General features: G+C 34.5%; 2 protein-coding genes and 5 non-coding genes across 7 annotated transcripts; 4 read left to right on the top strand and 3 right to left on the bottom strand.

Annotated features, from left to right (window-relative positions):
- Nucleotides 1-4,245: 4,245 nt before the first annotated feature.
- 21ur-15122 lies at nucleotides 4,246-4,266 on the bottom strand. The gene has a single exon (NR_072785.1).
- A 3,268-nt stretch (nucleotides 4,267-7,534) lies between these two features.
- F59D12.11 lies at nucleotides 7,535-7,681 on the top strand. The gene has a single exon (NR_072786.1). It is a non-coding gene; the product is annotated as an Unclassified non-coding RNA F59D12.11 (non-coding RNA).
- Nucleotides 7,682-9,021: 1,340 nt separating this feature from the next.
- On the bottom strand, nucleotides 9,022-9,166 carry F59D12.8. The gene has a single exon (NR_072787.1). It is a non-coding gene; the product is annotated as an Unclassified non-coding RNA F59D12.8 (non-coding RNA).
- A 3,155-nt stretch (nucleotides 9,167-12,321) lies between these two features.
- F59D12.9 lies at nucleotides 12,322-12,483 on the top strand. The gene has a single exon (NR_072788.1). It is a non-coding gene; the product is annotated as an Unclassified non-coding RNA F59D12.9 (non-coding RNA).
- Nucleotides 12,484-14,098: 1,615 nt separating this feature from the next.
- F59D12.13 lies at nucleotides 14,099-14,194 on the top strand. Its single transcript, NR_072789.1, has one exon. It is a non-coding gene; the product is annotated as an Unclassified non-coding RNA F59D12.13 (non-coding RNA).
- Nucleotides 14,195-14,522: 328 nt separating this feature from the next.
- On the top strand, nucleotides 14,523-20,132 carry pcdr-1 (Melatonin receptor pdcr-1). Its single transcript, NM_078179.10, has 7 exons — nucleotides 14,523-14,687; nucleotides 15,189-15,374; nucleotides 17,189-17,373; nucleotides 17,546-17,672; nucleotides 19,051-19,206; nucleotides 19,257-19,409; nucleotides 19,457-20,132. Exons 2-7 carry the CDS (start codon nucleotides 15,216-15,218, stop codon nucleotides 19,631-19,633), a joined length of 957 nt encoding a protein of 318 aa, NP_510580.1. The 5' UTR covers nucleotides 14,523-14,687; nucleotides 15,189-15,215; the 3' UTR covers nucleotides 19,634-20,132.
- Nucleotides 20,133-20,274: 142 nt separating this feature from the next.
- F59D12.2 (uncharacterized protein) lies at nucleotides 20,275-23,484 on the bottom strand. The gene is made up of 4 exons (NM_078180.7): nucleotides 23,331-23,484; nucleotides 23,146-23,282; nucleotides 21,888-22,007; nucleotides 20,275-20,696 (listed from the first exon to the last, which is right to left on the bottom strand). The coding sequence occupies exons 1-4, from the start codon at nucleotides 23,419-23,421 to the stop codon at nucleotides 20,610-20,612; spliced, it is 435 nt and encodes a 144-aa protein (NP_510581.2). The 5' UTR covers nucleotides 23,422-23,484; the 3' UTR covers nucleotides 20,275-20,609.
- Between the last annotated feature and the right edge of the window lie 1,573 nt (nucleotides 23,485-25,057).

A 25,057-nucleotide genomic window follows, 5' to 3' on the forward strand; every position in this document is an offset into this window, starting at 1 on the left:
AAAGGTAGACTTACGGTATTTGTTTCTGTTATAGCGTACGTACATGGCGTACGTTTTAGTATTGTGCATTTCCTTTGAAACGTTTACTCAAACAGTTGGATCACTTTAAAGTAAGTTGATTTATATTTGTTTTGTTTTAAATTCACAACAACACTACAAAAAATACACTTGCAATTTCTAGTGAAAGCTTTTTATAAGGGTTTATGCTAATAGCAGAATACGATAATTATAATAGTATTGCATCCTGATATTATAATAAATATACAGCAAACAATTTGAAATTGGGTGTTTTAGTCAATGCACACGGAAAGTATTCACTTTCTGTTCTGAAAAAGATGACTTATGAACCGAATTTCACATCTTGCCAGAATTACGTTCAAACTATTGATTAACATCAGATCAGTTGAGCGTAATCTTTAGTTTCAAGTTTAAGTTTGAAGCTATGATAATGGTTCTATAGGCATCCGGCATCAATTAGTATATATCATTCAGTTAGACTACAAGTGGCAAAATCTAGATTATACAAAAACATGGCACGGTCACAGAAATGGTAGCAGCACGTGGAGTCAGAAAGTCCCATTTCGCTTTGATCTAAGAAAAATGCGGGAGAAGAGACGCAGACATCTCATCTGATTTTGCATGGTTAAGAGCGTGCTGACGTCACAATTTTTCTAGAAAAATATTCCCGCGTTTTTCGTAGATCAAACATCAATGAGACAGCCTGCCACCACGTGTAGCAGGTGATAAAACTAGCTGACGAGTAATTTCTAGAAATAACTCTAGAGATTCAATCACAACAAAACCTTATAAAATTCTGATCTACAATATTTGTTCTTCAAACATTACTCGTTCATCTTACTTTCTAAGATCCTTAAAGATCTCTGGAAAACAAGTCCACGGCAGCCTCCAAACTAAACATATTTTGCACCTTGCTGGTCATCTCCATGGGCACATGCAAACACTTTGCCATTTGCCCTCATTTCTTATTAATACATCAATTTTCAAGCGGCCAGCATCTCCGGTCCACTATCCGTTGAACATTTTCCTGAGCTGTGTTAGCCGGCCAGGGCGCCCACTCTACTGAGCGCGTCGCCGTCAATCATGGCATCGGTGCTAATCCAGAAATTGAATGAATGGATGAAATTAGGACCCGTGTGTGTGTGTGTGTGTGTGTGTGTGTGTGTGTGTGTGTGTGTGTGTGTATGTACGTGTCTCGACGTGTTTGTGTATTAGTATGTGTGAGCGTGAGTGTGTATAAAGAAAGAAAGCGAGTAAAACCACCAGCAGCAGCACCATATACACAAGCACATATTTTTCAATAAATGTTTTCTTCTCCCCGGTGTGTATGTGACGTGATAGAATTGTTTTTCTTTTTTCCTTCCTCTCTTTCTCTCTATTTTTCAAAGAAGACCAATTGTGCATCTTGCTTGCTCTTGTTTTTTTTTAAATTTTTCCCTTTTTGTGTTCCATTTTCCCATTCCTTTTTTCCCAGAGCGCTTTTAAAAATGAAGTGGAATTTCTAGTATTCTAGTATTCAGCATAGAGTCACACAATTACAGTCTGAAAACCACTTTCCCTAATCTGTCGCTGGGATCTGTCTGAGCTTTCAACGAATGCGTTCTGACTGCCCATTCACAATCCCATGGGACCGGTAGTTGAGCATGAGGCGGCGGAGAAAAAAAACTGATGCACTATCTTTGCAAGCTCTTCACTGGTTGTCTCCTTTTTTGTGCTTTTCCCAAGAGTAATAGATGCGAGAATGAACTTGTGTCGTGGTATGTCCTTATGAACTAAATATTTCCCTAGTTTCCTTTTTTCAAGGTTACCGAAAAATTCATTTTACGAATCTATTTCATTTTTTAAAAATTATACAGTTGAGGTTTTTTGATTTGAAAATATCAAGAAAGGAAAGTCTACGTTGCTAGTAATACAGTAAGTTTTATGTTTTTTGTTTGTGGTGTTTTATCTTAACTAACACAATAAGTACTTGTGTATTATATGCCCTCGTGTTAAAATTAATTTAAACTGTCCTTAGCTTCTCCATTGAAAATAGACGCGTCATGTATTTTTTTCGTTACCCGAAATGCTTATTTTTTAATCCTAAAATTCAAAACATATTCCACACGTTTTTATTTTTTAAATTAAAAAACATTACTTTCAAATAAGAATCTTTGATACACAAGTACCACAAAATATGTTGTATTCAGATAATTATTTTATTGGTACGTTTTTTAAGGAAATTCTATCATAAATTCTATATATTGCCTATATTCACGTGGAAATTAGTTAAACTATTAAACGAACGTTTTCTTGTTTCTTAAAAAAAAATCAAAAAATAGACGAAGTTTTTTCATTAAAATTTACAACAGAATTTTTAAAAAAAGTTAAGTGATCAACTGCATGAAAATTGTCAATAGGCAGAACTAAGTTGACCAGTTACGGACAACAAATTGTTGCAATTTGGAAAGGCATCCCTGATCTTTTTCATCAAATTCTTTCTAAAAATTGGTACTTATGGGTTTTGTTCCCCCCAAAATGTTTTAATTTTCTAACTATAAGTTTCAATTAACCACAAAAACGTGAACTTTTTGGAACGATTTGTAGAAATGAATCCTTTGCTCCGTATTTTTGTTCAAGTTTTTTAATTTGAAAGGTGGTTAATTGAAATTTAGATAATTAAAAACATTTTGGGGGGAACGAAACCTATAAATAAAATTTTTTTTTGTTTCCTTAATTTTTTAAAATTACTTTTTGTTTCCTAGCTTAACGGACTGAGCTCAAACCATTCAAGTATAATTTTACCCGTTTGCAAAGATCATACTCTATTCATAAGTGATAACAAATCTTATAATACACCTCTCCTTTTAATAGTTTACCCTCCCCTTTCCAAACCTTACTAGCCACCAACTTGAACACTACTTGCCAGTTTGTCTCATCTCTCTCTTCATTTGTCTTTTCATTAGAAAAGCAAGCACGGAGGGCAAAAATGCGCTTATATCCGGTAGGCGGCGGCTAAAGGGGTGGCTGGAAAACATCGAAACGCGCACATGCACATACAAATTCTAATTAACAAACGTTTGTTTTGATTTGAAGAAGGAAAACGTCTACTTCAGCCTCTGAGGCGGTTTTTGTGATCTTAAATTTGTCGTTTTTTTGAACGATTTGTCAAAGAAAAGTTGTTACTTTAAATTGATTTAAACAGGTACTTTTTAAAATAATTTGGTAATTTTTGTTGTGTACTTTACATATTTACTATCATCCGATTTATCATCCGGACAATTTTAGATTTGTTTAAAAAAACTGATTCAAAATCTCTAGTGTTAAAAATTACTAGATTTACTTTCAAACTTTTTTTTGTTCTACCAGTTTTTGATTACCCAAACTGTCTGATTTTGTCATCGGTGTACATAACTGAAGCCGAGCCCATGTCATGTTTTCGTACTCATTTTTTTCCAGTTTTTTCCTCATCCCTCCTGTTGCCTCCACTCCTTCTGGTTCTCTTGTTGGGGATGACGAATTCTAATATTTCTTGGCCTAATCCGTTTTTGTATTGTGAAAAATGAAGAATGGCGCGTGAATACAAAATATCATGTGTTTTTGTAGGAATTACACGTACATGTATACATTATGCACACTAATATCTAATATTTGTTTCACTGGAACTGCATTGATTAATGTATGTATTACGTAGATTAGCGTAATAAGGGTCCGCGATTATGAACATTAGGGATTGAAATTAGATTTATTGTTTTTACATTGGTCATTGGGATACACTGTGTTTCATTACTCAAAACAGTTCTGAGCATAGCGAAAAAATTTGAAAAATGCCAAGAAAGTGGTTGAGCCGGTTATTGTGTTTTTTTTTTCTTCAAACTTAAAGGTGGAGTAGCACCAGTGGGGAATTTGTCTAAATGCACTTATAATGATCCAAAACAACCGAATATCACAATAAAACACTCAAAAATTTTTAGATTTTTAATAATTTCCGGTCAAATTTTTGTCAAATTGCCAAAATTTTGAAAAATACTAGCTTTTGAGGAAATTTTAAGAAATGTCGCATGTTTTGACCCCATAAATGTTTTTATACAAATAATTTAAACACAATTTAAACATAAAAAATGTACAAAAAAATTTTTTTTTGATCGACTTCCAAAATTATGAGTGGCAAAAACTGAGCTATTTCCACTTTTTGACAGTAAATAAACAAATTAAAAACAATTTTTCAAAAGTTTTATTGTGATATTCAGTCATTTTGGGACCAATTGAGTGGTTTTTCCCTGGCCCTCTCCACCTTTAAATAAGTCAGTAAAACAGGTTAAAATAAAAATGCCACGAGTGACAATTCAAAAATCTTCCGGTAATTTTGTTGAATTTATTCTGACACGTAGATAAGGTATATTAAAGGTGGTGGTACTGAAATCTGGGAAATATTTTTAATTGACTCCAAATTCCCCCTTGATTCCGAATATCGATGTGAAAATTTTTTTTAACCCTGATTTTTTATTTACGCTTGAATTTACAAATTTCATTTGTGCCCCTGTCTATCTTTTCAAATGCGCGCCCCTTATAAATTCGCATTGGAGCACGCTTTCATCGTTTGATTTTCTTTGTTTAATTAATTAATTTTTGCCGAATTCAATTTTTTAAAACCAGTTTCATTCATTTTTGTCGAAAAAAAAACAATTTTTTTTCGGAAAAACCGATAAAAACTCGTTAAAAAGGAATGAAACTGGTTTAAAAAAATTGAATTCGGCGCAAATAAATGAAAAAAAAAACGAAGAAAATCAAACGATGCAAGCGCGCTCCAATGCAAATTTGTTTGGGAGCGCATTTGAAAAAATAAACGTGGGCACAAATAAAACTCGGGAATTCAAGCGTGGATATAAAATCAGGTAATTGTGTTTTTTATTTTTCACATCGATATTCGGAATCAGGGAAACATTTGGAGTTAATAAAATAGTTCCCGATTTTCGGTACTCCATTTTTAGTATTCGCACAAGTTTTAGAAAACGTGGCATATAAACGAATTTATAAAAAGCCGTAAGTATAGTTTAAACTGGTCTGTTAGTGTTATATAGTTACGATATTTTCTAATCGAAAAATGTAAAACTAAAAACTGAAAATGGCAATTTGAAAATCGAACAAGGTCTCGCATTTCGATAAAATAAATATTTCGGCCTTCCTGGAATCCAGAAGCTATTTTCTCAAGAGTTTATTTAGGTGGTTAAGGTACAGTAGTATTCTTCAAGTACCCCCCCCCCCCCCCGTTTCTTCCATTTTTCTCCTTTTTCTTCGTCTATATTTGCAATTGCAATTCCATTCCCTTTTTTTTCGTTTTATTTCTATTTCCTTCAGTTTTTCCCTATTTTTCAATTTCCGGAATGTGAATTGAAAAAAAAACGAGAAATAAAAAGACAATCGAAATTGTAGTACTCCAGTCTTTGACAAGCTCGAAGAAGAAGCCGTTCATAAATCCCCCGATCAAGCTCCCCAGTCAATCTTGTGATGGTATAGGTGGGAATAGAATGAAAAAAGCTTCTTGTGGTCTTGAAGAATGAGAGAATAGAAGAATTATTTTAATCTGAAAAAAGGGTTTCACAGAGGATTATCGTCCTTTTTTCTATTTCCCTGCACTTCTTCCACTTCTTTTTATTCTCGTGACATGAATGTGAATGATTCACACGTACGACAAAGCTAATGAGCATCATATATAGGCAATTGCTCGTTAGAATTCCAATATTATTATTTGACTAATTGCTAATTATTAGCTATCGAAATTATGCAACGTTTTTGGGAATAGGCGAGATGAGAGCAGTTTTCCTGCGTGCTTTTGGTAATTAGGTATGAAAAAGAAATAGAACAAATAGAGCGTCTTATTAGCTTTTATTTTCTATTTTTAAGTTGAAAAATATAAACAAAACCATTATAAAATATCGAAAAGGGCACTTTTTTCAAAAAAGAATTTTTAAGCATGGTAACGTTTTCAAATTGTGAAAGGTGGAGTAGCGCCAGTGGAGAAAACGTTAAAAACTACTCCTATGGTGCCAAAATGATTGAATATCATAGTAAAACTTTTCAAAAATATTTTTGAAAATATTTTAGTTACTGTCAAAAAGCGACAATTGCTCAAATTTTGTCACTCATAATTTTGGGAGGCGACCGAAATACTTTTTTTTCTATACTTTTTATTTTGTAACTTTGTTTTAATTATTCGTATTAAAACATTGTTAGGGCCCGAACATGTGACATTGCTTTGGATTCCCTCAAGAGCTTATATTTTTCAAAATTTCGACCGAAAACTATGAAAAATCTAAAAATTTATGGAGTGTTTTATTATAATATTCGAATCGTTTTGGATCATAATAATTGTATTCAGACAAAATTTTTACTCGCGTTATTCAATCTTCCATATACTTCATAGCGTTTGGCAATCTTTTTAGGTTTATAGTACCGGAAAAAAATTATCTTCTAAAATGTTCGTGTCACACAAAATGTGTTGTCTAAAATAAAATGACAAAATTTAAATTAATTCAAGTTTGACGTTATTCAGCTATTTGAAATGTAATTTAAACACTAGGGAAAAATATAAGAAAAACATTTATTTGTCGACTTAAAAAACTATGAGTTGCCGATTTTTTAAAAGTTAACAAAAGTTTTAAAGTTCGACGTTTAATTAGTTTCAGCTCTATGTGAATAATTTTAAATGAATAATTTGAAATATTTTCTACCTGGTGTAGCTGAACCTGAAGAAAATAAAAGAAAAACCTAGAAATTGTTCAGTTTCAAATTTAGTAGTATTTTAATGCCTATGCATGCGTTTGAAATAGTGCTCATTAATATTTTATTCTAAGAAGCTGATAGACAAGTTTACAGACAGATTTTTTCAAATTTTTTTTTTCAAAATTTCACATACCACGTGAGTTTTGAAGTTTAGTCCATAAAAGTCAGGGAAATTAAAAATAATATTAGTTGTTTTGAAATTTTCCAGTTATAAACATATTCTATTTTATGACAAAATCTAAATGGTAGACCTTTTTTTAATTGAAAAAGAGAATGCTGTAAAAACTCTCAGAAATACCTATGTACCTCTTTGTAGACGGGTATTCAAGTAAATTTAGAAGTTTCACAGTTTTCCAACAGTTTGAAATATTTGTCAGAAAAAGGCTTCCTTCTGCCCATGAACAGTTTTTTATGTTTTCTCATCCAATAATTCTTCCCAAATTCCAAAGTCTAATACGGTATTTGTGAATAATTACTTACATGTGGTGCTCTTTACTCCTGTGTTTCTTTAATTTTCACTTTTTTCCCCGTTTTCCATTTCTTCACTCACTCGCATCACATATACACACTGTTTCATCCTGCTCTTCCTCTCTTATGCGATCCGCCGAGTCGTCCTTTCCTCCATTTTGCAACTGCTTTGCCCTCTTCTCTCGATTCATCGTCGTCGTCTCCTCTCTTACTACTTCCACAAAACGATACTTCTTCTTCGCCTTTTTCTTCTTTTTCTCCGCCTTCTACGCTTTCTCCTCACTTTTCTCCTTTTTTCTTCTTCATGCAATTAGTGCTCTCACATAGTGCTTCTTTCTTGCCTTTTTTTTCCAGACGAGAAAAGTGGAAAAGTGAAACATTTTGAGGTGAGACGAAAAGCCTTCGGTTTTGGAAATCACTCTACTCTGATGATGTTTTATTTAACAAGTGGACGTGAGGGTTTAGGACCCCTCTCAGTTTTTAGGGAAACACTTCATGAGTGTTTCCTGGTTTTTTTCTCTTCCTGGAGTCGCCATAAATAGAAAGCCTTCACTGAACTTTTGCTCCCCGTCTCCAGACTCCCAGACTTTTTTTTCCTGGTATACCATTACAAAACTCGTCTACCATCATTTTCCAATGTCTAGTCTCCTTATCCGGCGACTTGGTACCCCGGTCGGTTTGGCGCCCCCGTCAAAACTTCCCGTTGGGAATTTATAAAACGTGGTGCTCTTTTTGGTGCTTTTCGGGTTTTCTTTCCGCTTCTTCCCCTTTGTCCTCTTTAAACCAATGTCCGTCCCCAGTCCCCAATTTGTAAATTTTTTTCTGAAAAAAAGTGAGTTGGTGACTCCTCTGGAGACTAGAACAATTATGATAATTCTTCTAGTAAATTCAATAAACTTTAATTTTGAGATGTATTCTAATGTGAGTTTGACTGGATTGTAGAAGGATACGTTAGTTTCGGAAAAACTGCTATTTTTTTAATGTAATACGGTATTGATTCTTTTTGGAAATCAACCAGTCAAAATAAAATAATGCGATTGAATGTTTTTAAATGCTAAAATTTCAAAATTTCCGAGAGTTTGTCGAAATTTTTTCAAAAACATAGCGTGAAGGTTTTACAGCGATGGGTCTAGAAAACTAGAAAATCCAATCGAGTCTAAATTAAAAATAACTTGTTATTTTTTAAGTCTTACTTGTTTTTTTTTCAAAGTTTCCTCACTTGTTAAAAATTTTGAAAAAAAAACTTGGTATGAGACAAAATAAAAAAATCGAACTGAGACCACTTTTTTAAAATGCGTATCCCATGAGCTCCCCTAGTGCAACTCTACCCATCCAAAAGTGCGAGCTCATAAATCTATAAGTTTTAACGGTTGGGAGTCGGGCTAAAAATCGGCTTCTGTTCCGATGCTTCCTCAAAAAAAATTTACGAAAATTCTGGTCACGCAAACTTGCCACAGAGAAACCTAGGAATATATAGTGAATACATTACGAAGCAACCCGTTTATTTGAAATAGCGAAACTCTATGCGAATATGTGCTATCCTGCAGTCGGAACCTCGGAATGGAATGAGAAATTTTTGGTATTTTTTCTTGCTGTTTTGGCTCAACTTTTTGTGTTTGTTCCTCTCATTTTAACATTTCTAACATTTCCCCAGGCTCGTTTTTCTCAGTGAGCCGAGCTGCTATTATAGGTGCACTATAGGGTGTAGTTGTATCGAAAAAGCTGAGAAAAGAGAAAAAGTCGAGCCCTCCTCCCATCTCTCAGAAGCTCGACCCTTTTACGCGATTAAGATTGAATCAAAACACACGTCATTCTTTCCCACTTTTCTTGTCCTATTCCCGGTGCTCTCACTGTTGGCCGCGTCCAACAACTATGCATTTCGCCGCGTTTTTTTCCGAGCATTTTAGAGCATTTGCACCAGAAACTTCAATTGGACAATTTTATGACCACTTCATGAATATTGAATTACTGTACTTGTAGAGAGCCTTCGAATTCATCTCATGTCAAAGCAGCTTTGCGGGAGGTTCAAGAGCTTTTCTACATTTACATTCTTCAAAATTTAGGAATAGTTATACTGCAAAAAATATTGCCAATAAACTGATTAGATTCTGAAAACCATAATTTTATTGTAGTAATTTTTCCGGTATCTTTGGCATTAATACCTAATATTTACAACTCAAAGAGGATTGCCCTGAATTACAAAAATACAGAAATGTTCAGTTTTGGTGTTGAAAACTTTGTATTTAAAAAAATATTTTTTATTCAAATAAAATAGAATAATAAAAGAGGATCTAGGATCTATGTTCAAAAGAAAAACGAAAAAAAATTGAAAGTTTCGTTTAAAAATCGGTAAAAGTGGCTAAAATTTTCCATTTTTGATTTTCCGCACAAATGAGTAGAGCTCTGGAAATTTCACTGTAGATGTGTAATTTTGAAGGAAACATTTGAAAGTCTTGTTATTCTCGAAACACTTATTGAAAAATAAATGGGGTTTTAAGGTATTTTAAAGGTTATTTAACTCATTCTTAGGATATTTATATTGATTTTCCGATATGACTATCAGCAGTTTCTCATTTCGGCTACGTAGATCTACAAAAATTGCGAGAGGAGAGACGCAGAGTTCTCAACAACAAATTTTGGATCTTACATGGCTAAGAACGTGCTGACGTCACATTTTTTGGGCAAAACATCCCCGCATTTTTGGTAGATCAAACCGTACTGGGACAGCCTGGCACCATGTGGTTTTTATCATTTCATCATTTGTAAAAATACAAAAGTAGATATGAAAAATTAATTTATGTAGATCTTAAACAAAAACTTTAAAATCGAACAGAAATGTTCTACGCGGCGCCAAAACTGCTCTAGAAAAAAGCTGAGGTTCAGATGTTTTTTTAAATAAAATTATAAAAGATCTCTGAAAAATCTTTCTAAAGAAAAAAAAATTACAAGCTCTTTTATGAGTTTTGGACCTCACCAAACGAAAACTAGCAAAAAAAAACCGGAGAAAATTAATCATGCGGAAAAAATTTTGCTCAATACGTACTTCCCCCAATTTCTATTTACTCTGTTTCCTGATTTTGCAGTATACCTATTCATTTATTATTGCAAGTGCCAGGTTTCTGGTTTTTCTTTTTTTTTTTTTAATTTTATCCGAATTCAATTCAGTTTAGTTTGACCAACTACTGTAAGGGAAACCAATTAATTTGTGATCTACCAGAAAACTCCATTTTGATCCCAATTTCCTTCCCCATTCCGTTTATTCTTGCAAGTACGTTTTGTTTCTATACTCGTCATGGAATTTGGGTAGCGGCGGCCTTCTAGTTCCCACAGAATGTTAACGAAGTTGTCATGACTCATGGGTCACGAGGGAGAAGGTTTCGAGCAAAATGGAGAGTTATACTTTGTAGTTGGCACACAAAATTATTTTCTTCTTATTTTGTAGAATTTTTGGAAGACGAGAAATTTGCAGTTTTAATATGTTAAGTTGATTTCAGGCTTATCTAGATAAATTCAAAAAGCTGGATAAGATGGATAAAATGGATAAGCAAAAGTGTTAAAGGGTACACATGAATTTTGAAAAGAATTTGAACCGGATTTCAACTAATCTAGATTAACCCAGTAATTCATAAATCTATCATCAATGGGCAAAATGTAAAGTTCTGAAGATTAAGTTCTGAAGTGCTATAATCTTAAGAGAAAGTTTTGAGCACAAAACGAATTCTCACTGAGTTTGGCAAAGAAAATTCAAAAATTCCCTAAGATATGTATTTCTTATTTTTAGTAAGAGTCTTATTCAAAAATTTCCAATCAAGTTTGTAAAGCAGGTGTCTTTGTCGCAAAATCAGCTGTACTGACATCACATGTCATTTCGAAAATTTGATTTTGCGAAGAATATAATTTCAGAAAGGTTAAATTCAGAAAAATTGGCAAGGATTTGATTTTCTATATCAATATGAGATCTCAAAAAACTAATCACAAATCCCGCCTTTTTTTCGGAAAGTCATGGGAAAATGGCCAAAATCGGCACCCCAACCAGTATTAGGCCGCCGACATCTCACGGATTCCGTGCGCCACTGTGCCCGCTGCGAATTAAACACAGCGGCACGCAGAATCCGTGAGATGTCGGCGGCCTGATATTGGTTGGGATCCCGATTTTGGCCCTTTCTCCGTGGTTTTTTGAAAAAAAAAGGCGGAGCCTAAATTTTGGAATTTGTGCGAACACGCCACGCAGTTTTAGAATTCTGAGTCTACTACACATTACAAAATGAAACTTTTTAAAATTTTACAGTCAGATTTGGCAGAATATTTTTTCTTTATCGACTTCTACACTCAAAATAAAAAAACTGCGTGGCGTGTACTGCAGAAAACCTAATATTAAGGCCCCGCCTTTTTCTTGTCCACTCACGGAGAAAGGGCAAAAATTTGGACCCCAACCAATATCAGGCCACCGACATCTCACGGGTTCCGCGCGCCGCTATGTTTAACTCGCAGGGGCGGAGACAGCTCGCCACACCCACAGCGAGTTAACCGCAGCGGCGCACAGAACCCTGATATTGGTTCGGGTCTAAATTTTTGCCTTTTCCCGTAAGTGGACGAGTGAAAGGCGGGGCCTAAATATTAGGTTTTCTGCAGAACACGCCACGCAGTTTTTTATTTTGAGTGTAAAACTATAAGCGACAAAAAACTGAGTAAGTGCTGCTTTTTGACTAAAGTCTTACAATGATATTTTGCAATCATTTTAGCCCCATTTGAATGTTTTCAGACATTTTCCCCCAGATACACTGCTCCCGCTTTATTGCCATTTGCGCGAACGACTAACCATTGAGACTAATTCTGAAATTTATTCTATTTCGTCGTTATATAAATGCAAATGATCTCTGAGCCCGAAACCAATGCCATTTTCCCCTTTTCACTCCATTAGACATATCGCATTCTAATCTCCTCTTGCCTGTCCCGCACCCACCTCTCTCACTTTCATCACCACAAACTTCCCTCGGTTCAGGATGACATAATTCCCCATATAAAACGTGATGGGTGAGTAGCACGCGGCGGCGGTGGCGGCGAAGGAGGGGGCCAGATTGCTAGTTACATAATTTTATACTTTTGCGGATTAAATATCCATTGGCTTTCTAGGAGCACATGCCAGGGGCAGCAGGAGGAAGCAAAGAGCCGCTTCTCATGTCTCGTCTATTTCTGTGCTCTTTTCCTTAAGATTTTTGTGTTTCTCTTACTTTTTTTGTCTCCTTTCGTTTCCCACCATCGGCGGTGCTCTCATTTCCCTATTTAGTTCGGTATTGTTCAAATTGGCCTACTGCCAAGATTTCTGAACTCCCATTCGAAACGTCATTGGAGGTTCCTGTTTCCCACCGAATGGCCAAACCGATTTGTCATTTTTCTTTTCGATCCCCCCTTCTCCATTCTGTCTCACTTCTTTTTCCCAGGAACCTAAAATTTCTATTAAAGCGTGATTCCACTATGAGTCATTTTATTTCTGAAAATTTGGTTATGGCTGAAGCGTGTTTTCAGGGAAAACGTGATAATATAGCATTTTAATTTTCTCAAAGTGAAAAACAAACAAATTTTTCTATTATAATTATCACTTTTATTCATGCTTGTTCGTTTTTCGGGTTTTGTCTTTTCAAAAATCTGATTGTTCTTTTTCTATCATGCTAAAACTATCAAACCTGATAATTTTTTTTCTTTGTAGTTCAAATACGCGGAACAGCTCTGAAATTTGCAGCAAAAAAAAAACCGATAAATTTTCAAATTTTCCATTTATTAATTGAAAATTTTTTTGTGTGTAAACTTTTTAAAGGTGGGGTACCGAAACCTGGGATATATTTTTATTTGACTCCAAATTTTCCCCTGATTCCGAATATCAATGTGAAAAAATGCAAAAAAGGTTTCCTGATTATATAATTAAGCTTGAAATCATGATTTTAATTTGTGCCTCGGTCTCTTTTTTCAAATACGCGCCAAAAGAAATTCACATTGGAGCGCGCTTGCATTTTTTGATTTTCTTAGTTTATTTTATTTATTTTTGCCGAATTCATTTTTTTAAACCAGTGTGATTAATTTTCGTCAAGTTTTCATCGTCGGTTTTTCTCGGAAATTTTTTTTTCGACCAGAATGAATGAAACTGGTTAAAAAAATTGAATTCGATTACAATTCAAACGCGCTCGAATGCGAATTTCTTTGAGCACTAATTTGAAAAAAGAGCCCGAGGCACAAATTAAAATCGTGATTTCCAGTTTAAATATAGAATCAGGAAAATTTTTTTGAATTTTTTACATCTATATTCGGAACCAGGGGAAAATTTTGATCAATTAAAAATATTTCCTAGATTTCGGTACTCCACCTTTAAAATTGTGATAAAGTTTTCAAAACCTTATACAAAAATTTAATTTCTAGATTTTGATTAACGGTAAAGTAACGTAACAAAAAATGTTAGAGTTAAAATTTTTTGTAATTCTTTCAAGTGTTCCATCCTTGTTCTTTCGTTATTCACTGTATTTCCGGTCAGATGTATTAACTGTAATTAGGAATGTTGTAGAAACATCTAAGTCTCCAGATACAGTCCCATTCACTTTTCAAAAAAATACTAATTCCCTAAAAGTTGAAAATTCAACAAAATATGTGGTCATCGCCATTAGTATCAACTTACGAACATTTTGCATTCCAGCCAGCAGATATTCACTTCCTATCCTTCTTCTCCTTTCGCCTTCTTCTCTCACTCGTCTTTCCCCGGCGGTGGTCCGTTTTTGGGCCCCCATCTCTATCCATCTTTTACTCTTCTTTTCCTCTCCCATGTCGCAATCCGTTTTCTTTTCCGAAAACGAAAACGATGTGTCCTTTGTTGGTGAGGCGAGTGAGCCATTTGTGGGGCAGAACGCAAATTGGCTCCTCTCTGATTGTGGCGGGGAGGTCCCACGCTAAATCCGAAAGCCACGACGACCACGACTAGAAGACTCCATCTTATCTTCCTTTGACCAACTATGTCTTCGTGTCTCTTCTGGTGGTGGTGTCCTGGTGCAATGCACAATTTTCTGTGTTACACTCCGGCACATATTCACACTTTTTTTCTATTTACATCCATCATAGGATGTTTCTGAGAACTTCAGCACCTGCCAAACTTGTTTCCTGGTTTGGTTTGAACAGAATTTCTTTGAATATGATTGAATTTCAGTTTGTCAATTCTAGCCAAATTAACCTTTTATTTAAAATTGCCTCTCCCGTTTCTTGCTCGAGCACTTCTCGAAACTCAAAAATTACAGAAAGAACAGCGATAGGGTGGTCGTGCCGGTGTCGAACCAATAATCCGCAACTTTGGCGTCACCTACTTACAATTTGATCTACAGAGTGATAACCAAGACAACATCGAGACTGGCACACCTTCGGTTTTCTCATTGGGGAACCTGAATGGCCTCATTAGGCACAAGGTGAGAAGTTTTTTTTTTTCATACGGTAGTCTAATAAGATTGTGAACTGAAAATTTAAATAAAAATGTGATATACATAAATCACCTGTTCTCATTTTGAGGGTTAAATCGAGGATCTGATGTTTATGGCTAACACATATTCAGCAGCATAAAATTGTATTTCAGAGCCCCTATTTTCTTTGATAGCTGATAAATATCATTTCGGCTAACATGACAAATATTACGAAGTTTTCAAAAAACATCCCAGGACACCTTCGTTAACACAACTGGGTTAACACCACCCTGTATATTTTGAAGCAACAAAAAAAGGCAACACCTTGATGTTTTAAACGAACTCTTCAAAAAACGTTGAAACGAAATTACCATAGTTACACATACACGGCCCATGATTTATTACAACGTGCACTTGAAAAACTTTTCTTTTGAGTAGCTGCCGAGAAATTTCTACTAGATTTTCATTTTTCTTGCTCAACCTCCAGCTTAACCTTTCACAAACTTTCAGGTGGCACTGTGGACGACGAGCCCGAGTATGTGGCCGCCTGTCGATGTTCGCAGTCTGACCGCGGAGTCGTTGGGACGTGCGTCTCTCATCCTCGCCGTCGACTTGCTTCTTTTTGTCACATCGATTCTCAACATCACTGTCATCGCGTTCACCCCGGACTTGTCTGACGTTATCGGATGTTATTTGGTGAGTAAATCCGCTTGAATAAAAAAAAACGCATACAAAAGCAAAAGAGCATAAAAAATTTGCCCCGTTTTCTATTACCATGTCCCCAGTGGCTTCTAAAATCGTTGGCTTTTTCTCCATAAGGTTCTCATTTTTAATGCATCATAAGAAGGAAAAAATCTGTATGTAGTCATTTTTCCAACTTCGTGACTTTTTTGTTGGAAAAACAACTTTTGTTTCTAGTTTGTTGCAAAACAACTTTTGTTTCTAGTTTGTTGCACGTAAACTTTTTTCTCACAAGTTCACAAAAGCTGCAAATTAACGGTCAGCAAATGAGTTTTAAAAATTGAGTTTTTGTTGGTGTTTCGCTCACTGCTAAAGGTAAAAAAACGTCCGTATTTTTTAAAAATTTAAAAGAAATCTTTATCTTTTGAAAATTAGTTCAAACAAACAATAATCTTATTACTTGAGAAAAAACTCTAAACTATTGTTCACAAAGTTTTAAGACCTGCCAATAGTAAGATGTTACCAATTTCAAAACAACTCACTATGGCTCCCATGAGATCACTGCATGTCTTCAAATGTATAGTACGGCGCGGACCCCGAATGTGTCGGTCGCTTCCAAACAATCACCCCAATGGACTACGTTGTGCACACACTCGTTTCACGCCAATCTGCGGAACCCCGAGCTTGTCGGCCGCTCCAAATTACCTTTCGCACTTCACACACACACACACACACACACACACACACACACACACACACACACACACACACACACACACACACACACACACACACACACACACACACACACACACACACACACACACAGCGGCGCGCGGCGTCGGCTTGAGGCCCGCATTTTGCGCCTCAATCACCTGGGAGCCCTACAACTTACTAATCACAGCACTGACCAAAAAATATATTTATTTCTAGCTTTTTGATTTAAAAAAATGTACCTATGAACCAAAGGCGTCACGTGAATTTACATCATTTTTTGCTCATTGTCGTATAGTTCTCACATTTTCATTTTCCTCGTCGATTCTATGTTTTATTCAAGAATTAAAATATAAAAATCTAGCTTGCAATAAAATTTTGTTCAATTCTAGACAAAAATTTTTAAAGAAAGCTGATCTAATATTTCCAACAATTTAGAGCCTAAAGCCCGTAAAATGACGTGATGCAGATCATAAAACCCAATTTCCTCAAATTTAATTCTTCATCTCCTACCCGACTATTCATTTATTTTTCTCCGTTTCCCAATTTCTCAGAACGCTTTGCGTATGATCCATCGCGCGCGCGATGCTTTCATGGCGCAATGCTATTTCATCATGTGTGGCCTCTTAATTTATGTGCAAAAGAAGCATTAAACCTCCTCTCATATATTGCTCCTTGTCGTCTTCTTTTTTTCTGTTTTCTCCAAATGTATAGTCTGCTTTCTAGACAGGAGAGAGGAGATGAATAATTAGGATCAAAATTGAGTTCGGAATTTACAAATTTTAATGGGAAATTATTTGAATAAACTATAATATAAATTTCTTATTTCAAAATGCGGTCATAATCAACTTGCAAAAGCGACCTAACTTGGCACATAGTGTTGATTGTCATTTTTGTGTGTCGGGGGTGTGAATGTTAACGAGATGGAGGTTCTGCATCAGACTCTGAGAAAACCTAAACTGGGTTGAATTCAATTAGGCACACATTTCTGTTTCTGAAGAAAACATTTTGGTGTGAAAAAGTGAGTAGCTGCGCGGGTTTGAACCTCTAAATTCACAACTTGAAAACAGTAATAATATGCAGAACACAATTCTCAATTAATTCTTTATTTCCAGATATCCCTATCAGTGGCGGATTTGCTAACCGCAATCTTCGTCATCCCCCTGAGCATCTATTCAACTTTGGAAGGCAACTGGCGAATCGGTGGCGACAATTCGATCATTTGCAAAAGTGCGGCCTATCTCCAAATTGCACTTTTCTGCTCCACCGTTTACACTTTCGCATGGATATGTATCGATAGGTTGGTTATATAATGACGATTGTATATTTCCTTTTTGGTAAGAACGGAAACGGAAAGCAAAATTGCATGGTGATGACAAATCTACCCTTTTTACACTTGCTCTTTTATACTATATAATATTTAAAAGGGGAACGGAGGAATTATTTGAAAAAAAAAAGAATTTGAATTTTAGGTACTCTGCAATGATGAAGCCATCACGATATAGCGAGCAGTCACTAACTAGGTGCAAGTGTTGGATAGTGTTTAGTTGGTTAACTTCAATGCTTCTATGCTGCCCAATAATTGTTGCAAGAATGCAGGTTAGTATTCGATGATTTCCCGATGGGTTCCAAAATTCATATGTTTTTGAAATTAATTTTCAAAAAAGTAGGTAATATTTCAAAAATAAATTATTACAAATCTGACAATTCATGACGTTGGATAATAAATTATTTTTTAATTAGTCTTGTTATACCATGATATACTAGAATATCAAGACTAACAACAATTTTTCATAGTAATCCCAATGAAATAGTGGCTCTGGGACGCGTCAAGAAAAAAGATTCGACTGCGCTCAATCCACTAGGTTTCCAAATTCTTTTGGTTTTTATGTTAACTGATAGTAAGAAAAAAATAGATGAAAATATGCCAGCTATTAGTTAAACAAAAATGTCTGGTTTCAAACGTTCTCAAATCGTGTTTTCTGTGTGCAGTACTTGGGTTCCCATTTTTTGGGGCACCCTGTAGGAAACGTAAATCTTGCATTTCAAAATCAATTTTCATAGGTCGAAATTGTATTTTTATTTGCAAACATAGGTAGAAAACAATATCCAGCCTATAATGTTGCGTACAACTGACAAATGTCCAGTAGGAATGTACTGTGCGTTTTCAAATTGGAACTGTTTAAGTATGAACGTTAGTGAAAAAGCGAATATTTTTTATTACTTAATGGTGGAGTAGCGCCAGTGGGGAAATTGTTAAAAACCACTTCTTTGGTCCCAAAATGACCAAATATCACAATAAAACTTTTCAAACATTTTTTGAAAATTTTTTATTTACTGTCAAATAGTGACAATTACTCAATTTTCGCCACTCATAATTTTGGAAGTCGTCCAAAAAAAAAATGTTTTTCTACATTTTTTATGCTGTTATTTTGTTTAAATTGTTTGTATTAAATCATTGCAGGGGTCGGAACATGCAAAATTGCTTTGTATTTCCTCGAAAACTCATGTTTTTCAAAATTTTGGCCATTAACCGTTTTTGCCAAAACTTTGACCGGAAATTATGAAAAATCAAAATTTTTTTGCCGTGTTTTATTATGATATTCGGTCGTTTTGGAACATAATAAGTGTATTTAAACTAATTCCCCAATGGCGCTACTCCACCTTTAACAATTAAAATCACTCACAAAAAGGGGCGAATAAAAATTCTGATTCACCTAGAATCTTCAATTTTGTCTATTACTCATTTACTTCAAACATGAAGCCATAGATTTAAGTTTTTTTAAGTTAATGATTATACAAAATGGTACCAAATTTCTGCACTCATCGGCCAATAACTGATCTTAAAATCAATGAAAAAACATGAAATAAACTACCAATATAATATATGATTTTAGGCTAGTCCGACAAGCACAAAATGGTAAAAATTTTAGATTCACCTGCTATTTAACATTTCCAATTCAATTTCATTTTACAGGTTGTGTTCTATCCCGACGCGCAGTTATGTGTCCTGGACTGGTCCGCAACATCTGCATACAGTGTGACCTTACTCCTACTTGTCTTTGTACCAACTTTAGTAACCGTCTTTAACACAGGCTGGAAAATCTGGTCAGCTATGAGAAATCCTGCAGCGGTAAATTTGAAAATCGACTGACTATTGAGGAAAAAAAATTAAATTTTCAGCTTGATGATAGTCAAAGAATGCTCGTGGAAACAGACCCAAACTTTGTATTAACTGGTTTTCTGTTTGTCACATTTTTCTTGTCATGGCTTCCATTGATTACATTGAAGGTGTGCGAATTAATATGGGGCCCATTTGATATGGATTTATCAATGGTAAGTGCAGTCTTAAATCTGAAAAATTAATTTTGAAATGTTTCCAGCTCACATTCTTCTTCGTGTGGTTAGCGGTGTCTGGTCCGTGTTGCAAGTTTTTGATCTACATGTTCACAAATCATCAGTTCCGAAGGTCCTTCCTTTCCTACATTTCATGCTCAATGTGCTGTTCGAGCCGGAGTCGCTATGAATATCATGACATAGGCAACAATTCTTTCCTTTGATTTTTTTTTGATATTTCGATCGGAGTGGTGTTAAAAGTTGAAGTTGGTCGAAAAATGTTTTTCTTTGAGCCTAGCAGTTGCAGTGGCAGAACTGCTTTTATAAAGTAAGAACATTTTCAACCAAAATCGATTTTAATTACACCACTTTGTTATTTCTTCAAATTAACAATTTTCAAAGTTCAATCATTTTCTTCCAAAACGCTCATTTTCAATCTCCAATTTTCTGGTATACAACTTCAGATTCTACAGATCAACTATGATTTTCAATTTATTTTTTTTTAAATTTTTCTTATTTGAATATAAACATTCAAGATTTCTTCTCTTTAAATCTGCCCAAAGTCCCAAGCACTCATCATTTTCTCGGGTTACCAATGAAAGTTCTTATAGGTTTTATTGTGTTCAGATATATATTTTTTCCAATCATTGAGAAAAAGATTCTATATGACTTTATTCGGCTTTTTATTTGTTTTTCTTATTTTTTTATAAAAATTATATTTTGTATTACAATACATTTTATCACTGGAACAAAACCCAAAACCACTCTTAAATAATTGAAAATTGATAATTAATAATACGTTTCGTTTTTCGGTCTCTGAGTTAGATAAAAGCCGCCGTTAGTGTAAGGGGTAATACTGGAGAGGTAATTCAAAAATGTTTATTCTGCCGAAAAATATGTTAAACGACCTATACAGTAAATGACTAGTTATTTTCGGTTTCATCCGTAGAGATGAGTGTGAATGATGTTTGTTGCATCATAAGGAAGTTGTTTAATTAGGTTTCGCATATTAGTTGAAGCTGAGAGCACAAGGAAAGACATCATAAAATAAATTGAAGAAAATTAGAAAAAAAATAAAAGGAAAAATGACGAGAAGGAGGAGAAAGAAAGCCCGCAATAATGCATAACAAAACGGAATAAATTAAAATGCAAACGTCGTGAAATGTCGAATGAGTTGAAGTGGTTTCAATAATGTATCCATCATTTTTGAGCTGTCACCGGGCTTTGAGTAGAAGTCACACGTTTGAAAAATGAAGGTAGGGAGAATTTGGTGCAGCTGTTGCAATTCTGAAAAATGCATGTAAAAGTTGAAAATATTCATTGTTTTCAATAAAAAAATTAAAACATTTAAAGGTGGAGTAGCGCCAGGGGGGAAATTGTTAAAAACCACTCCTTTGGTCCCAAAATGGCTGAATATCATAATTAAACATTTCAAAAATTTTTCTACATTTTTATACTGTAATTTTGTTTAAATTGTTTGCATTAAAACATTAAATTTCATATTTTTCAAAATTTTGGCCATTAACCTTTTTTGCCAAAACTTTGAGCGGAAATTATGAAAAATCTAAAACTTTTTGGAGTGTTTTACTATGATATTTGGTCTTTTTGGATCATAATAAGTGTATTTTGTAAAAATCCCCACTGGCGCTACTTCACCTTTAAGAACATTTTTTTATCATTTTTAAGGTGGAGCACCGAAATCTGGGAAATATTTTCAAATGACTCCAAATGGGCCCCTGATTTCGAATATCTAAGTGACAAAATTCAAAAAAATTTCTCTGATTTTTTTTTATTTAAGCTTGAAATCGCGAATTTCATTTGTGTCCCCATGAGATTTTTCAAGTGCGCGCCAAAATAAGTTATCCTTGGAGCGCGTTTGCCTCATTTAATTTTCTCCATTTATTTTCACTTGTGACAGTTTTTAGCTTTTTTCGTTCATTTTGTCGTATATTATTGTTTTTTTAAATATATTCTTTCGTGTCAATTGAACATTATATTAGCATAGAAATGAATGAAAAAAGCTGAAAAACTGGAAGCAGTAAAAATAAATGGAGAAAATTAAATGAGGCAAACGCGCTCCAAGGATAACTTATTTCGGCGCGCATTTGAAAAATCTCATTGGGACGCAAATGAAAATCGAGATTTCAAGCTTAAATATAAAATCAAAGAAATTTTTTTAAATTTTTTCACATAGATATTCGGAATCAGGGGAAAATTTGGAGTCATTTGAAAATATTTCCCAGATTTCGGTACTCCACTTTCAAATTTTCAAAACGTTTCCAATTTTTAGACCAAGATTCCCCCATTGTTTTATTTCCAACAGCTAACATGTGCAAAGAGCGTATCTAAACCGAGAAAAACGGCGCAAGTCTTCACTTGCAAATCCAATATTTGATTAACGTGATAGGATATTGTCTAAGACTAATAGAATTATTGACTTTTTGACAGTTTGAAATACACCTGAGCTAGGTTGATTACCTGATTGTAAGAGCACATGAAATAAAGAAGAGCAGTAGAAAGAAGTACCAGGAGGAGAAGTGAAATGATTGTAGACATAAGAACGCACATTTTTATTGTTGAAAACATTTCACCCGCAGCCTGTAAGTTGATAATTTGAACTTGGAACAATGATGCGCGTTTTTTGGGAGCAACCTCTAGAATGAACAAAGCAGCAAATAAACCTGATTTTTCTGCCGAAAATGACCAAATTAGTACATCGGTTTTCTTATGTTTTCAAAGCTAGTGTTTGTTTTTTTTTTTTTTTTTTTTTTTTTTTTTTTTTTTAATGGATCTTTAAAACTTTTTGCAAGTTTATTGTAGTATGACGTCACTGGCGACAGTAAGATAATATTATTGAACAGGTTTAGATTATAATATTAAACAAGTTAAAACATATTATTAAAGGTGGACCAGCGCCAGTGGGAAAGTGTTTAAAATTAATCCTATGGTGCCAAAATGACCGAATATCATAATAAAACGGTTCAAATTTGTTTTGAAACTTTTTAATTTACTGTCAAAAAGTGACAATTACTTAGTTTTTGCCACTCATAATTTTGAAAGTCGACTAAGAAAAAAAATTTTCCTACATTTTTAATATTTTAATTTTGTTTTAGTTATTCATATAAAGCATTGTAATGGTCAGAACATGCGAAATTGCTTTGGATTTCCTCAAAATCTAATATTTTTCAAAATTTTGACTATTAACCTCTTTTGCCAAAACTTTGACCGAAAATTATGAAAAATCTAAAACTTTTTTGGAGTGTTTTATTATGATATTCGGTCGTTTTGGATTATTGTAAGTGTATTTAAACAAAATTCCTAATGGCGCTACTCCACCTTTAAAGAAATTTAGTTTATATTTAAAAATAAAACATCAGAATATTAGAATTATTCGTATATTTTCAAGTGACTCAATAATTGTTTCTGGCAAATTTATACATGCACAACGACTATAAAATTTGATATAATACAATTACGGTACTTATGTGGTAGTCATGCCCAAGCACTTTGAACCGTTTCAAAAAAAAAAGACCGTTTTTTTTCAGAACATTTTTAGGTCTGAACTTGTGGTTTTCTAAGCTTTAAAATGCAACCTAATCACACGTTTCGAGATAATTATTATTTTAAATATAAATTAATGGGTAATTTATTTTTGGTAAACGGATATATACTAAATAAGTTCCAGTCTCCATTAAAAAAACCTTCATCTAAAAACATATTACGAATCGTCACTCACCCTTGCAGCAAATTGAATATCTTCCATACCACAGGCCTTGAAACATGTGTTACCAAAAATATTACCAGCTATTGAAGGTCCACCTCCACCACCAGCACTGCTACTTCCACCAACTCCCGGCCCATCACCGGATGCTTCTGAAACTTTGGGTTACACTAATGAAATTTAGAAATGAGCCAGAAAACCTGCTCCAGCACCCATGATGTTCGAAATACCGCTTATGGTTCGTGAAACGTCGGAGAATAGTTGCGGTAGGTTGACCTCACGCTCTCCCATTCCGATGCGCAATCAACTTGGAAAATTGGTACAAGTAGAATAAATGAACAAGTTGAAGTCGGTCTGCAAAAATGATAAATAAACAAGAAAAATAGGATGATTCCGTCTAAAAAGAAACATGCGTCGTGATGATCCGGTGTTCGGAGAAAACAGTGAGAGATGGGGGGGGGGGGGGGGGGTGAGAGGAGAGTTGTAAACAGACGGGGATTGTCCTAGATATAATATTCATGAGTGGTCTTTTCACCTGGAGAGGGGGGAGGTGAGATGAGTGAGGATCAAAGTGTACAAATGTATATACGGATTTGTAACCTCCGGAGGAGAGTAGGTCAAGAAATCTCTAGTAAATTAGTGAAAGTTTTGAGGTTTCTTTTTTTTAAATTGCACTCAAAGATGTAGTACTTAAATTTTTTGTTGCTTTATCAGACTCAAAATTGCCTAAAAACAACGAATTTCATAATGAAACCTTTTGAAAACTTCTCAAAAAAAGTTATGACGGCTCAAAAAAAGCCTGAATTTTGACCGACCTGTCAATGTCGCAGCGGCTTGAAACAATTTTTTTTGAAATCACCGTCAAATTTTGAGTATTCAATTTAATTATCTCATTTTAAACTCGATTTAGGTATTTTAAAGTCGATGGACGAAGAGATCTTAAAAGTTTTGTTACCAAATATTTTTGTTCATTGGCTTTAAACTACCTAAATCGAGTTTAAAACGCAAGATAATTATTATAGAAACCATACCATTGCACAAATTTCTCATAATGTATTTTTGATCTACCTGTTGAACTTGACTCCGCCCCCAAACTTGTTGCCGTTCTTATTTTATTGTTGCTGTCTTGTCGATGGAATGGGAGGAGCCTAGTCAACAAGGTAGATCAAAAATAAATTATGAGAAAATTGTCGTATTTTTTCGATAATAACTTGTATACTCTAAATTTGACGGTGATTTCAAAAAAATGATTACCAGCCGCTGCGACATTGACAAGTCGGTTACATTTCGAATTTTATCTAATAGCAACATTTTAAAAATTCAAAAAATATTCGGTCCTGGGTTCAAAAATTGCAAAGTTAATTAAGTGCTGCGATAACTTCAAAATCTGACGTAGCCTTTTTAAAAGTGCTCCACTCAAGTGCTTTTGACCAAAAGTGGCGCGCCAAGAGGTGACTATAGAAGTTAATGAAAAGAAAGAAAGGAGCACTTGAATGGCGTAACGCATAAAAAACCACTAATATATGTTCTAAAAGAGCACTGGACTGCGGGTGTATGTTTATTGTTAGTGAGCAGTGGACAACGAGGTGACTTCCGGTCAACCTCTCACGAAGAAGAAACGTTTACTTGATGATGGAAAGACACAGGAAGCCGAAAAAAAATGTTGCATAGTAGCTAGCATTGGAGTGAAAGTAATACATTGGGTGTAGTATATATTTGAAATTTAATCTCATCGAAATTAAAAGCTATTGTGAGTAGTAAACCGGCACATTTGAATAATGGCCTATTTTGTCATATAAAATCTAGTACGTACCTATCGAATACCTATTCAGCTTCAGTTTAAGTAGAATCGCAGTTTCAAATAATATTTCGAAGTAAAACTTTTTCATTTATGATACATTCGAAAAACAAGTAAAATTTCAATAGA

Source organism: Caenorhabditis elegans, chromosome X (genome assembly GCF_000002985.6).
Source record: "Caenorhabditis elegans chromosome X".
Lineage (NCBI taxonomy): Eukaryota > Metazoa > Nematoda > Chromadorea > Rhabditida > Rhabditidae > Caenorhabditis > Caenorhabditis elegans.